The sequence below is a fragment of the Electrona antarctica genome (genome assembly GCF_951216825.1).
Source record: "Electrona antarctica genome assembly, chromosome: 18".
NCBI lineage: Eukaryota > Metazoa > Chordata > Actinopteri > Myctophiformes > Myctophidae > Electrona > Electrona antarctica.
Window position 1 is genome coordinate 2,058,456 of NC_136799.1, and position 13,210 is coordinate 2,071,665.

The following is a 13,210-nucleotide window of genomic DNA, read 5'->3' on the forward strand; positions in this document are numbered from 1 at the left end:
TCCCATGTTTCCATGTCAGTCGTTCTCAAACAGTTTCATGTCAAGGACCCCAAAAAATATATGAAATTGGCCGCTGACCCCCATCTGAAAATATGTTGGTCTAGGAACCCCTGAGTTCCCCTTAAAATGTTCCCCCTAAAAATGTTCGCTCTGAAAGAATATATATTCAAAGACTCGCGCCGCATTTTCACAATTTTTCAAAAATAGCAGATATGCTATTTTTCAATAGCTAAAGCATGACATAATGCTTAAACACCAAAAGGGGTTCCCGCTCAGAATGGGTTAATCTACAAGCTGGACACTAAATAAAGTCAAGGACGGTCTGAGAAGTCCAACATGTGCTTCACGATTAGACGCGTGGACAGGACAGGACAGGACAGGACGCCCTGGCTCTGGAATTAGTGTCTGTGAACATGTTTTAAATTAGTGTCTGTGAACATGTTTTAAATTAGTGTCTGTGAACATGTTTTAAATTAGTGTCTGTGAACATGTTTTAAATTAGTGTCTGTGAACATGTTTTAAGTAATCAGCTGGTGTTTTAATACAGTGATGTGAGGGCACTGAGTGTGACATGTTCAGGTAATGGAAAGTATCCATACAAAAATATTATTATTATTATGAACCACAACTGTTTTCTGTTCCTGCAATCCTTAATCTTCCGTGTGTGTGTGTGTGTGTGTGTGTGTGTGTGTGTGTGTTTGTGTTTTCTACAGGCCCGTACCTGTAGACCAAAACGAGCCTGCTTATCTACAGCGTATGCACACACACACACACACACACACACACACACACACACACACACACACACACACACACACACACACACACACACACACACACACACACACACACACACACACACACACACACACACACACCGGGAGCCTGCTTATAGGCGAGACCTAGAAGTAATGACCTTAAATGTCCATATTTATAAATCAGCATAACGCCTCCACAAAGTAAATTATTTTACAAAGTTGCAACAAGTGAATGTTTCATAATGTCCATTAAAATGTCATCCTTGTCAGAAGGAATCCTTGTACAGTATGTCCAGAAAAAGTATCTTATTTCTAAAGATGCACCAAATATATCAGCCGTATATCGGTATCGAACAATATCAAAATAATACGTGGGTTTTATACTTTATGTTAGTGGTGCACCGATGTTTCGGTGCCACATAATCGCTATCGGACGATATTGCTCTTGTTAGAAAGCTCTCTCTCTCTCACACACACTCACACACACACACACACACACACACACACACACACACACACACACACACACACACACACACACACACACACACACACACACACACACACACACACACACACACACACACACACACACATCTCAATGAATAAGAATATTGTGTAAAAGTTAATTTTCTTCCGAGAGAGAGAGAGAGAGAGAGAGAGAGAGAGAGAGAGGGAGGGGGAGGGAGGGAGGGAGGAAGGGAGGGGGAGAGGGGGAGAGGGAGGGAGGGAGAGAGAGGGGGGGAGGGAGGGGGAGAAGAGAGAGGGGGGGAGGGGGGGAAGAGAGAGAAAGAGAGGGTGGGAGAGAGAGAGAGGGGGTACGTGCGCTGTAGATAAGCAGGCTCGTTTTGGTACAGGTAAACGGGCCCGGGGCCCCCACACACACACACACACACACACACACACACACACACACACACACACACACACACACACACACACACACACACACACACAGACACAGACACAGACACAGACACACACACACACACACACACACACACACACACACACACAGTTATTTGGATCTACAACAAACAGTAGCATAACAGATCCAAACATTTTTGAGGAGGGTTTCAAATGAAGGCATAACCAGACACCATATGCAGTATGATTAACTCACAGTAATATGAAATGCAATGATTATAGTCTAGCACCAGTCAACAGTATATGAAAATGTAATCCACTCAAGGATAGACAAAGCATCGCCTCTTCCAAATGGAGAGGCTGCCGATCACTGCAGAGACTGAGCAATATTTGGCCAGTCTTTTTGCAGCGATCTTCTGCAGTCCTCCAAGTTGCAATCCACGGAGCACAAGTCTGTGGACATGCCCCAGACTTCCAAACACGAGCACAATGAATTGGCAGTTATAGCCAAGTGACATGATACACTCTACCAAGGGCTGATATTTCATGCACACACACACACACACACACACACACACACACACACACACACACACACACACACACACACACACACACACACACACACACACACACACACACACACACACACACACACACACACACACACACACACACACACACACACACACACACACACACACACACACACACACACACACACACCACTGTACATATTTGAACACCCATATCTATCAAAGGAGATAAGTTTAGCTAAAAACAGACGCATCAGCTTTTCCACTGCTGCTCTTGTGAACACACACGTGACACAATCTGAATGCTGGAATACTAATACGTGTAATTCATCAATATCACTTCATTCTGTTTAACAATGTTTTAAAAAGAAGAGCCGAGTTGCTGTACTGGTGGGTTCTGGTTCCATCTACACCAACTGCTACATCTTGCTCACCCCTTACCCATTATCCTTATTTGCCATTTTTTTACCATTTTAAAACATTTTTCAAATATAGCTGATCTGCAAGCTCGCAATGTGTCGATGTAGATCGGCTGGTTGAACTATTTTAAAATGTTTTCAAATAGTAAAAAAAAAAAAGACAAAATAAGTTTAGGAATAAGGGGGTGGAGCAAGAGGGCCCAGTATCTCTGTGTCAACAATAGCAGATCTACCAGCTCACAATGTGTCACGTTGCAAGGCGTTGTGAGCTTGTAGATCGGCTATTTTGGCGAGTGTTCCTCCATAATAGGCATGCTGGGGTTCAAGTGGTTAAAAGTCATATACGTAAAACAGTATTTTTTTAATTATTATTATTTTGTATTTTCAGGGTGAAGTTATTTTCAGGGGTGATGTAGTAGCAGCAGGTGACTGGATCAGAAACATTTCTGTCACATAATTAATAATTATATTGTCTGTCGTGTTCTAAACAAATGTGACCGGGTCTGGCAAATAGGGCCTCATCTCGACCAGAGTAATTTTTCAGTTTTTTACAGATTATTAAAGTACAGAATGTAAACGTTCATATGATGTATCATTTAATGAAATTGGAAAATATTTGAAGGATATATGACCATTTTAAAATGATTGTGCCGTTTTACCCAAAGCTGAGAAAATCCCCTTTGAATGTTCACAACATTTCAACACCTAGAGCTGGCTAGCCTACTTTGACTTATAAATGTATACATTTAATTTGCCCAAATCAATAATCTGTTGGAATGAAAACTTTCTTTAACATTCAAGCTGTGTTAATATGAAAAAAAAAACGAAAAAAACAAACAAACAAAAAACAAGTTTATTTTAGATTTTCTGCCTTTTCATTATAGGCGAGATGAGGACCATTTCGCTAGACCTGGTCACAAATGTGATCTCCAGATTTCATCTTTTTATTCATCTTTTCATAAACAATAAAAATGAAATGCCATATTTAATACCACTATCTGCCGTGCTAAAGTAGGCTGCTCAAAATAGCTGATCTACAAGCTCACAAGGCGCCACCCACATCTAATATTATGACAATTGTGAGCTTGTAGATCGGCTTGAAGATTGATTACTGTGAGCTTGTAGATCATCAAGTTTGACTACTGTGAGTTTGTAGATCGGCTATTTTTATTATATTCCAAAGACTCTGGACATGACAAAACACAGTGATGATTTAGGTGTTATCTGCTATGGTGTTGGTCCACTGACAGTGGAAACTTAACACTGGTTTCAACACAGCCATCTTTTTGAGTGGTGTAAACCACTCCTACAACTGGCTTTGTTAGTGCAGAAAAAATGAGCATGGTTGCTATGTTCACCCTGTTCACCCGGGTGGTGTAAACCACTCCTACAACTGGCTTTGTTAGTCTGTGCAGAAAAAAATGAGCATGGTTGCTATGTTCACCCTGTTCACCCAGGTGTGATTTCATTACGTCAGACATGATTTCATTACGTCAGACAGGCTATATAAGACCTTACACCACTCAGTTCACACGGGTGTGATTTTTAGAGTACACTGTGCTTCAGTGTGTTGACATAAGCTTCATGGAGATGATCATTTTCATTTCCAGCTCAATTTGGCACCTGCCCACAGAGCCAAAACTACTAGTAACTGGTGTACTGACCATAGTATTACTGTGCTTAACTGACCAGCCAACTGGCCTGACCTGAACCCCACAGAGAATCTAGTATATGATAGTTTCACTTTTTGAATTATTTTACGGAAGAAAATGTACTTTTACACAATATTCTTATTCATTGAGATGGAGCTGTATGTATGTATGTATGTATGTATGTATGTATGTATGTATGTATGTATGTATGTAGAGAGAGAGAGAGAGAGAGAGAGAGAGAGAGAGAGAGAGAGAGAGAGAGAGAGAGCGAGAGAGAGAGAAAGAGAGAGAGGGAGAGTGAGAGAGCGAGAGCGAGGGAGGGAGGGAGGGGGAGAGAGAGAGAGAGAGAGAGAGAGAGAGAGAGAGAGAGAGAGAGAGAGAGAGAGAGAGAGAGAGCAAGAGCGAGGGAGAGAGAGAGAGAGAGAGAGAGAGAGAGCGAGGGAGAGAGAGAGAGAGAGAGAGAGAGAGAGAGAAGGCTGAAGCGATTAGCGTCTAATAAACTATGCACTCTTAATACCTGATTTACATATTAGTTCAAAACTATGTAAATGTAATATTTACATTTAACATATTTTCCAACTTGTTTTGAAAGCTTCTCCAGAAAATGCTGATTTTAAAGGCTTCCTAACAACAGCAATATCGTCCGATAGCGATTATGTGGCACTGAAACATCGGTGCACCACTGACAAAGTATAAAATGTATTATTTTGATATTGTTCGATACCGATATACGGCTGATATATTGGTGCATCTTTAGAAATAAGATACTTTTTCTGGACATACTGTACAAGGATTCCTTCTGACAAGGATGACATTTTAATGGACATTATGAAACATTCACTTGTTGCAACTTTGTCATTACATCTAGGTCTCGCCTATAAGCAGGCTCCCTGTGTGTGTGTGTGTGTGTGTGTGTGTGTGTGTGTGTGTGTGTGTGTGTGTGTGTGTGTGTGTGTGTGTGTGTGTGTGTGTGTGTGTGTGTGTGTGTGTGTGTGTGCACACGCTGTAGATAAGCAGGCTCGTTTTGGTCTACAGGTACGGGCCTGTAGAAAACACACACGCACACGCACACGCACACGCACACACACACACACACAGCGAGAGAGAGAAAGAGGCTGGTCCCTGGGAAGATTAAGGATTGCAGGAACAGAAAACAGTTGAGCGGGTTCATAAGAATATCTATTTTTGTATGGATACTTTCCATTACCTGAACATGTCACACTCAGTGCCCTCACATCACTGCAGTAAAACACCAGCTGATTACTTAAAACATGTTCACAGACACTAATTCCAGAGCCAGGGCGTCCTTTCCACGCGTCTAATCATTCCAGAGCCAGGGCGTCCTGTCCACACGTCTAATCGTGAAGCACATGTTGGACTTCTCAGACCGTCCTTGACTTTATTTAGTGTCCAGCTTGTAGATTAACCCATTCTGGGCGGGAACCCCTTTTGGTGTTTAAGCATTATGGCATGCTTTAGCTATTGAAAAATAGCATATCTGCTATTTTTGAAAAATTGGGAAAATGCGGCGCAAGTCTTTGAATATATATTCTTTCAGAGCGAACATTTTTAGGGGGAACATTTTAAGGGGAACTCAGGGGTTCCTGGAACAACATATTTTCAGATGGGGGTCGGCGGCCAATTTCATATATCTTTGGGGGTCCTTGACATGAAACTGTTTGGGAACGACTGACATGGAAACATGGGTTTTTCAGAAATCTGTCAGGATTTAGAAGGCATTTGTAGAATCGTTCCCAGGTCAAAATAGGTTAACTTTCCATTGCGGGCACAGTGACGTGTCCAACGCTATAGTCTACGAGGGCGTGAGAGTATAAAGAGTGCACCACACACTGTCTTCAGTATCTCCACTCTGCATCCAGAATGAAGGCTGCCGGAGCTTTGCTGGTTCTGCTGTTTGTGTGTCTCTCTGAGGTCGGAGCTCAGGGAGACCCAGGGGGGTCGGGCAGTGAGAGAGGCAACGGCGCAGAACCAGCCACCCTCTTACAACCAGACCTTTGGACCGAACTGGAGAAACTGAGAGGCATGGTGCTCAACCTGGGAACCACCGTGGTGGACATGAGAGCCGAGACCAGAGAGGGCCTGAGCAACGTGGAGGGAGAGGTGGAGAAGCAGAGAGGTAATAAGGGAAAATTAGCTAAATGAAAATCTGAAAAAAAAAATGCTTCATGATTCTGAATCCATTGCAAGCATTAGTTTTGCACAAAAATCACTCCTTCGCCTAAATATGGCCATAGCCGTCATCACAAATGTGATGAGGTCAGCACATTTGGGCACATTTGGGCAAGTGGCTATGGCCGAATTTAGCCCAAGGAGTGTTTTCATGCAAAACTAATGCTTGGAGTGGATTCAGCATCATGAAAACCCCCTAGTTTGACATGTCACATGCTACTTAAAGCATAATGGAATTTTGCCTTATATTGGATGTTTATGGTACCCCAACCTTCAGCAGATGTCACAAAGTTTCCCAAGGGAGTTGGGTTGGAACAATTTTATATGTGATAGTAGACACCTTTATGAACACATCTGTGAAGAAAGCTAGTGGTAAGCATTTGTTTTGCAGATTTGCCACACATTTAGCTAATTTTCTCTACCTAAGGCATGGTGCACAACCTGGGAACCAACGTGGTGAAACAGGGACAGAGCCTCAGCCACGTGGAGGGAGAGGTGGAGAAGCAGAGGGACTCCGTCAGTGATCTTCTGGTGGAGCTGGGCATCACCAAGCACGAGATGGACCGGATAGCCAAGGAGAATGCAGGTCAGGATGATTAAGAAACTACAATGCTTTTTTTGTGTGTGCAAAATGTGATTCATTATTTTATTTTTTTTAAAGACGTTAAAGTTTAAAGAAGATATAAGGGCTGATTTGTGTGTTTTAAAATGTGTAACAGTTTCGCCGTGATTTTTTTCTCTTCAGAAATGGCTGCCAAACTGAGCACCGGTGAGAAAGAGCGGGAAGACCTTCAGGCCAGACTGAGCAGCAGTGAGACCAAAGTCCAGGTTCTAGAAACCAGACTGGGCAGCAGTGAGACCAAAGTCCAGGTTCTAGAGAACAGACTGAGCAGCAGTGAGACCAGTGTGGAGGCCTTGAAGAAGGAAAGTGAAGGTAATTAGACCACCATGATGTTCAGTGCAGGGCAGGAATTTCACGGCGGCCACGGCCATCGTTGCCCCTCTCTTTGCCCCTCTGATATGCCCCCAGACGGCCACAGTGGCCGTGGTGCCCATGTGCCCCGACCGGCGCCCACAGCAGTTCATTTTACCGTTTTTCCTCTGCGCAATTTTCCAGTCATTACGGTAACCAATGTTCCCCAAACGTCCCGCGCAGAGTTGTATTGTAGTTGTGTTGACATTTGCCAAGTGGTTTGGTTCTTTTGTGTTACTTTACCTTAATAACTGCACGCACGAGCGCACGCTCGCGCGGGGAGAGAGAGAGAAGGCTGAAGCGGTTAGTGTGTGTGTGTGCGTGCGTGCGTGCGTGCGTGCGTGCGTGCGTGCGTGCGTGCGTGCGTGCGTGCGTGCGTGCGTGCGTGCGTGTGTGCGTGCGTGCTTTGTAATAATACCAAGTAACTATAACCCAAAAAAATCATAAAATTGTAGTGGAGTAAAAGGTCACTATATGTTCCTCTGAGATATAGTGGTGTAGAAGTAAAAGTATTGCAAATTGTAAAAACTGAAGAAAGTAAAAATTGTTCTGGAGTGCATGTACTTATAGTTACATTACAATACTCATTATATACTCAGTGTGATTCTGGGTGCCGACGCAGACTTATAATAAACTGTGCACTCTTATTAAGCGCATTGTGTTATACTTTAGCTATTGAAAAATAGCAGATCTACAAGCTCATAGCGTGCCACCGAGTGGCACACTACGAGCTTGTAGGTCTGCTATTTTTGAAGTCGTGAAAATGTGGCGCAAATCTTTGAATATATATTTCGGAGCGAACATTTTTAACTAAAATGTGGCTTCTGGGGGGGTCCCTGGAACTACATATTTTGAGATGGGGGTCCGTGGCCCAATAGAGATAATTCTGGGGGTCCTTGACATGAAAAAGGTTGAGCACCACTGACATAGAAACATGGGTTTTTCAGAAAAATTTTAGGATTTTGAAGCCTTTTTTTAATCGACCTCAGTCCAAAATGACAAAGTATAAAACCGATTTTATATTTTGATATTGTTCGATACCGATATACGGCTGATATATTTGGTGCATCTTTAGAAATAAGATACTTTTTCTGGACATACTGTACAAGGATTCCTTCTGACAAGGATGACATTTTAATGGACATTATGAAACATTCACTTGTTGCAACTTTGTAAAATCATTTAGTTTGTGGAGGCGTTATGCTGATTTATAAATATGGACATTTAAGGTCATTACATCTAGGTCTCGCCTATAAGCAGGCTCCCGGTGTGTGTGTGCGCGTGCGTGTGCATGTGCGCGCGCGCGCGTGTGTGTCTGTGTGCACGCACTGTAGATAAGCAGGCTAATTTTTGGTAAACGGGCCTGTAGACATGCACGCACGCACGCACGCACGCACACACGCGTCCTCCTCCCTCCTCCGTGCCACGCATACACGCACTGACAGAGTAAACAGAGGTCATTTAGCCCACACGCTGCCTACTAGTGTAGCTAATCTAGCTATCCGGTCAGACTGCAACTATCACTCAAAACAAAATAATGTTTTCTACCGTCGCGACCGTGTGGCATTCCTACGTCACATGCATTAAAGGAGAATTCCATACTAAAAGGCTTTCTTACCTTTCTTTGTAGTTGTTACGTCCCCACCAAAGAGGTCCAGGTGTTATTGTGCAAAAGCTCCTTATTGGCTATTTCCCCTACCATAAGCCCTAAATGAATTGCATTGAATGGGAATTGAATGGGGTTATGGGGTGTTGTGCTAATTCGCTTATTTCCATCGCTCAAAATTATTATTTTTTTGTATACATCCTCTCTTCATAATGTAAATAATATCCCAAGCGGCACACTTTACTACTTATTTCGATGGAAATAAGCAAATTAGCACAACACCCCATAGCCCCATTCAATTCAATGCAATTCATTGAGGGCTTATGGTAGGGGAAATAGCCAATAAGGAGTTTTTGCACAAAAAAACACCTGGACCTCTTTGGTGGGGACGTAACGACTACAAAGAAAGGTAAGAAAGCCTTCTAGCATGGAATTCTCCTTTAACGTTGGTCGGACATGGTCCAGCTGATATTTTTGTCTAACACGAAACAGCATCGCTGGATAGCGACAGAAAAATACCATGGATATAATTAAACACATTGTTCTCCTGTGCACAGCGCCCCCTGCCTGTGCACAGTGCAGATAACACACTTACTCCAGGTATAAGAACAAAAAACTGATCTGAAGCTGCACTTTCACTTTGTGTTGACTTATCTCCAGAGTCCTCAGTCCTGCAGCCCCACAATGGAGAGATAATCTCATCTGTGACTAACCTCTCTACAATGCCATATGCCAGTCTAGCCTTAAAACCTACATTTATGTTATTCAATATATTACTTAGCACAAAATATAGGCTTTTCTAAACCAAGCCCTCATTCAAACGTTATGTAGGCTGTCATTGTATTTTCTGTAAATTAACTCACAGTTTAACCCAGTGATCCTCAGCCATTTTAATTTCAAGTACCCCCAAATTAAATGTATATGAATTAGCCTATAGGGTGACAGGGTCCTAGGCTATTTCATTATGATTTTCATCTCTGGACTGGGACCCCAATACATGTTACATACATGTTTACAATATTTTAGCTACTTATATTCTGTTATTTAAAGCCGTGATTATTTATTTAAGAAGCACTGTTCTGAACCAATGTTCGCCTTGAAAAAAAAATGTAATCATCCTTAACCTTTAAGCTAAAATAATTAAGACTGGGGACTTAAAATCATTGTTTTAATTGATGGCCTTCATGCCCTGGCACTCGGTCTTGTGCCCTAAAAAAGTTGACCACACTAAAGGACAAGTGGCCTTTCCCCTAAAAAGTTGACCACACTAAAGGACAAGTGGCCTTTCCCCTAAAAGGATGACCACACTAAAGGACAAGTGGCCTTATTGCCCCTAAAAGGATGAAATTCCAGGCCTGGTTCAGTGTGATGAAAAAAGTGACTTAATTTAATGTTAATACATTTCAATTACTTAATTTGATGCTTGGAGAATAGAAAATTACTTTACTTTAGCGTTCGATTATTAAAAAAAAAAATGAGAATAGTTGCTGTGCTGATAATGAAATGTACTGTATTTTTGCAAGCTGAGATTTAAAAACGGAGCTTGACAAAGTTGTGAAGGTACTGGTTGTGTTTAAAACTAATATGTAAATAATTTTGTTGTAATTTTCTTCTCTTCAAGAAATGGCTGCCAAACTGAGTGCCGGAGAGAAAGAGCGGGAAGACCTTCAGGCCAGATTGAGCAGCAGTGAGACCGAAGTCCAGGTTCTAGGAACCAGACTGAATACCACTGATGACCAGGTCCAGGTTCTAGAGACTAGACTGGGTACCACTGATGATCAGATCCAGGTTCTAGAAACCAGACTGGGTACCACTGATGACCAGGTCCAGGTTCTAGAGACCAGACTCAGCAGCAGTGAGACCAGTGTGGAGGCCTTGAAGAGAGAAAGTGAAGGTGATAATAATAATATTATGTTCAGTGGATGCAAGTAGGAGAGGACAGTGCTGGGGGGAAAAAGTGACTTCCTTTAGCGTTACATTATTTTAATAATTTGAGAATAGATTGATTTGAAAAAGCTGTGAAGGCACTGGCTGTGTTTACAATGTGTATTTCATCGTTTTTGAAGAAGGAAAGTGAAGGTAATTAGAACAACATGATGTTCAGTGAATGCAAGCAGGAGAGGACAGTGTCGGAAAAATGACTTAATTTAGTGTTCATTTATTTTAATTTGATGCTTAGTTGTAATGTTATTGTTTGTATAGTTGATCTACTCAAATTAAACTACAGGTGGATTTATGGCTGATTTAATATGAATGTTGTTGATTTCAGCCCATCTTGCTCAGCTGTCCAGTGTAGAGAACAGGCTCGCTGACACTGACAACAAGGTGCAGGAACTGTGGAGTAAGTACAGTATGTTCATACAATATGTTGTTAAGCTTTATATTTCTCAGATACACAAAAAAACAACAACATAATGATAAGTATTATGGGGCTTTAACACTCGCCCAGGACAAAGTACTTTGTCCTTTCTATTAGTAACGCCCGACGCCCAGGACGAAGTATTGTCCAAAAGACGAAGATTATTGATATGAGAACGGATCGCATGGCTCTATAGCCCAGGCGCGCCTGCTGGGCAATCCTCGGTGACGCGCAAGAGTGAGACGTCATCGAAAAACTCCCCTGTTTAGCTGATGAAAACGAAAATCTTAAAACGTTCATAACACGCGATCTAAATCATCCCGTCTTTTTATGAAAAAAGATCCTGAGTTAGACGGCGCTCCACGGTCCAGTCGCTAGTCTCGATAGATTTATTCTTGTCTCCCGTTGTTGTCGATCGACTCTAGAGTGGTGTGGCTATTGTTAGCTGCTACACATACATCAACAACTTCCGCCGGTCCGTCCGGAAAAGGGGTCCGTGTTTATAAATCGAATGGGCGCTATAATGTAATGGATTAAATAACCCAAAAAAAAGTGTTTTAATATAGGGTTGATGGTATCATTTATGCTTTTATAATATTATAAACAGTTATATAATGTTCCTGTGTTGACAGACAAACCACAGATTGCCTTCTCTGTTGGTTTGAGTAATGATGGACAGGTAGGACCATTTAATTCTGTCACCACTCTGGTCTACAAGAGAGTCATCACTAACATCGGCAACTCCTACAATCCATCCACAGGTAGGTGTGATTAAGTCATGTTAATTAACATTATTAATCCATAACATAATTATCTCTCACCAAGTAATTACATACTAATGTTACTGTCAGATGGAAACTTTGTCCAAAACTGTTACTTTTCAGGAAATGGGGAAAATAGAAGGCAATTGTATCCCAATGGATACAATGTAGTTATTAGCAGGTCAAAAACACCTGATGTATACAATATCATTTTTTGAAAAAGGTTTTCAGAAGGTCTTTTTAATGGTAAATTTAATGGTAAATGAATATTTCCCATTGAAATCAATAGTGAATGGGATGACAGAACTTTAAAGTAATTTGGTTTTAATTAACTGTGTTTTCACCAAGCATCACCATGATTTGTGTGTGTGTGTGTGTGTGTGTGTGTGTGTGTGTGTGTGTGTGTGTGTGTGTGTGTGTGTGTGTGTGTGTGTGTGTGTGTGTGTGTGTGTGTGTGTGTGTGCACGTGCGTGCGTGCGTGCATATGTGTGCATGCATGTGTGTTCTCTACATAGGAATCTTCACATCTCCTGTTAAAGGCGTTTATCACTTCAGGTTCACTGCAGCTTTCTTTGGTAAATCATCAGAGTTTGTGTACATCTATATGTATAAAAATGGTCAGCGTCTCATGTATAACCAGGGATGGAACAATCATGGACGGATGGAATCCATTTCTAATGGAATGATCGTAGAGCTGGAGGAGGGAGACACCGTTTACATGAGAATACCTAATGGACACATGCTCTATGATAACTCAAGCAACTACAACACATGGAGTGGTGTTCTGGTCTATTCTATGTAACACTGGTACCATTACTTTATATAGTGTACATGTAACACTGATACTGGTACTATTACTTTATAGAGTGTACATGTAACACTGATACTGGTACTATTACTTTATAGAGTGTACATGTAACACTGATACTGGTACTATTACTTTATAGAGTGTACATGTAACACTGATACTGGTACTATTACTTTATAGAGAGTATATGTAACACTGATACCGGTACTATTACTCAATCAGTGAATAAACATATATTCAAAAGAACTATTGTCTGTTTATTGTATGTTTGTACTACTATT

At 41.7% G+C, this 13,210-nt stretch overlaps 1 protein-coding gene across 1 annotated transcript; it reads left to right on the plus strand.

Moving 5' to 3' along the window:
- Positions 1-6,113: 6,113 nt before the first annotated feature.
- Positions 6,114-12,923, plus strand: LOC306942660 (uncharacterized protein; the record flags this gene model as incomplete). The annotated part of the gene is made up of 6 exons (XM_079528668.1): positions 6,114-6,353; positions 6,888-7,008; positions 7,168-7,356; positions 11,271-11,342; positions 11,993-12,121; positions 12,637-12,923. The coding sequence occupies 6 exons, from the start codon at positions 6,114-6,116 to the stop codon at positions 12,921-12,923; spliced, it is 1,038 nt and encodes a 345-aa protein (XP_079384794.1).
- Between the last annotated feature and the right edge of the window lie 287 nt (positions 12,924-13,210).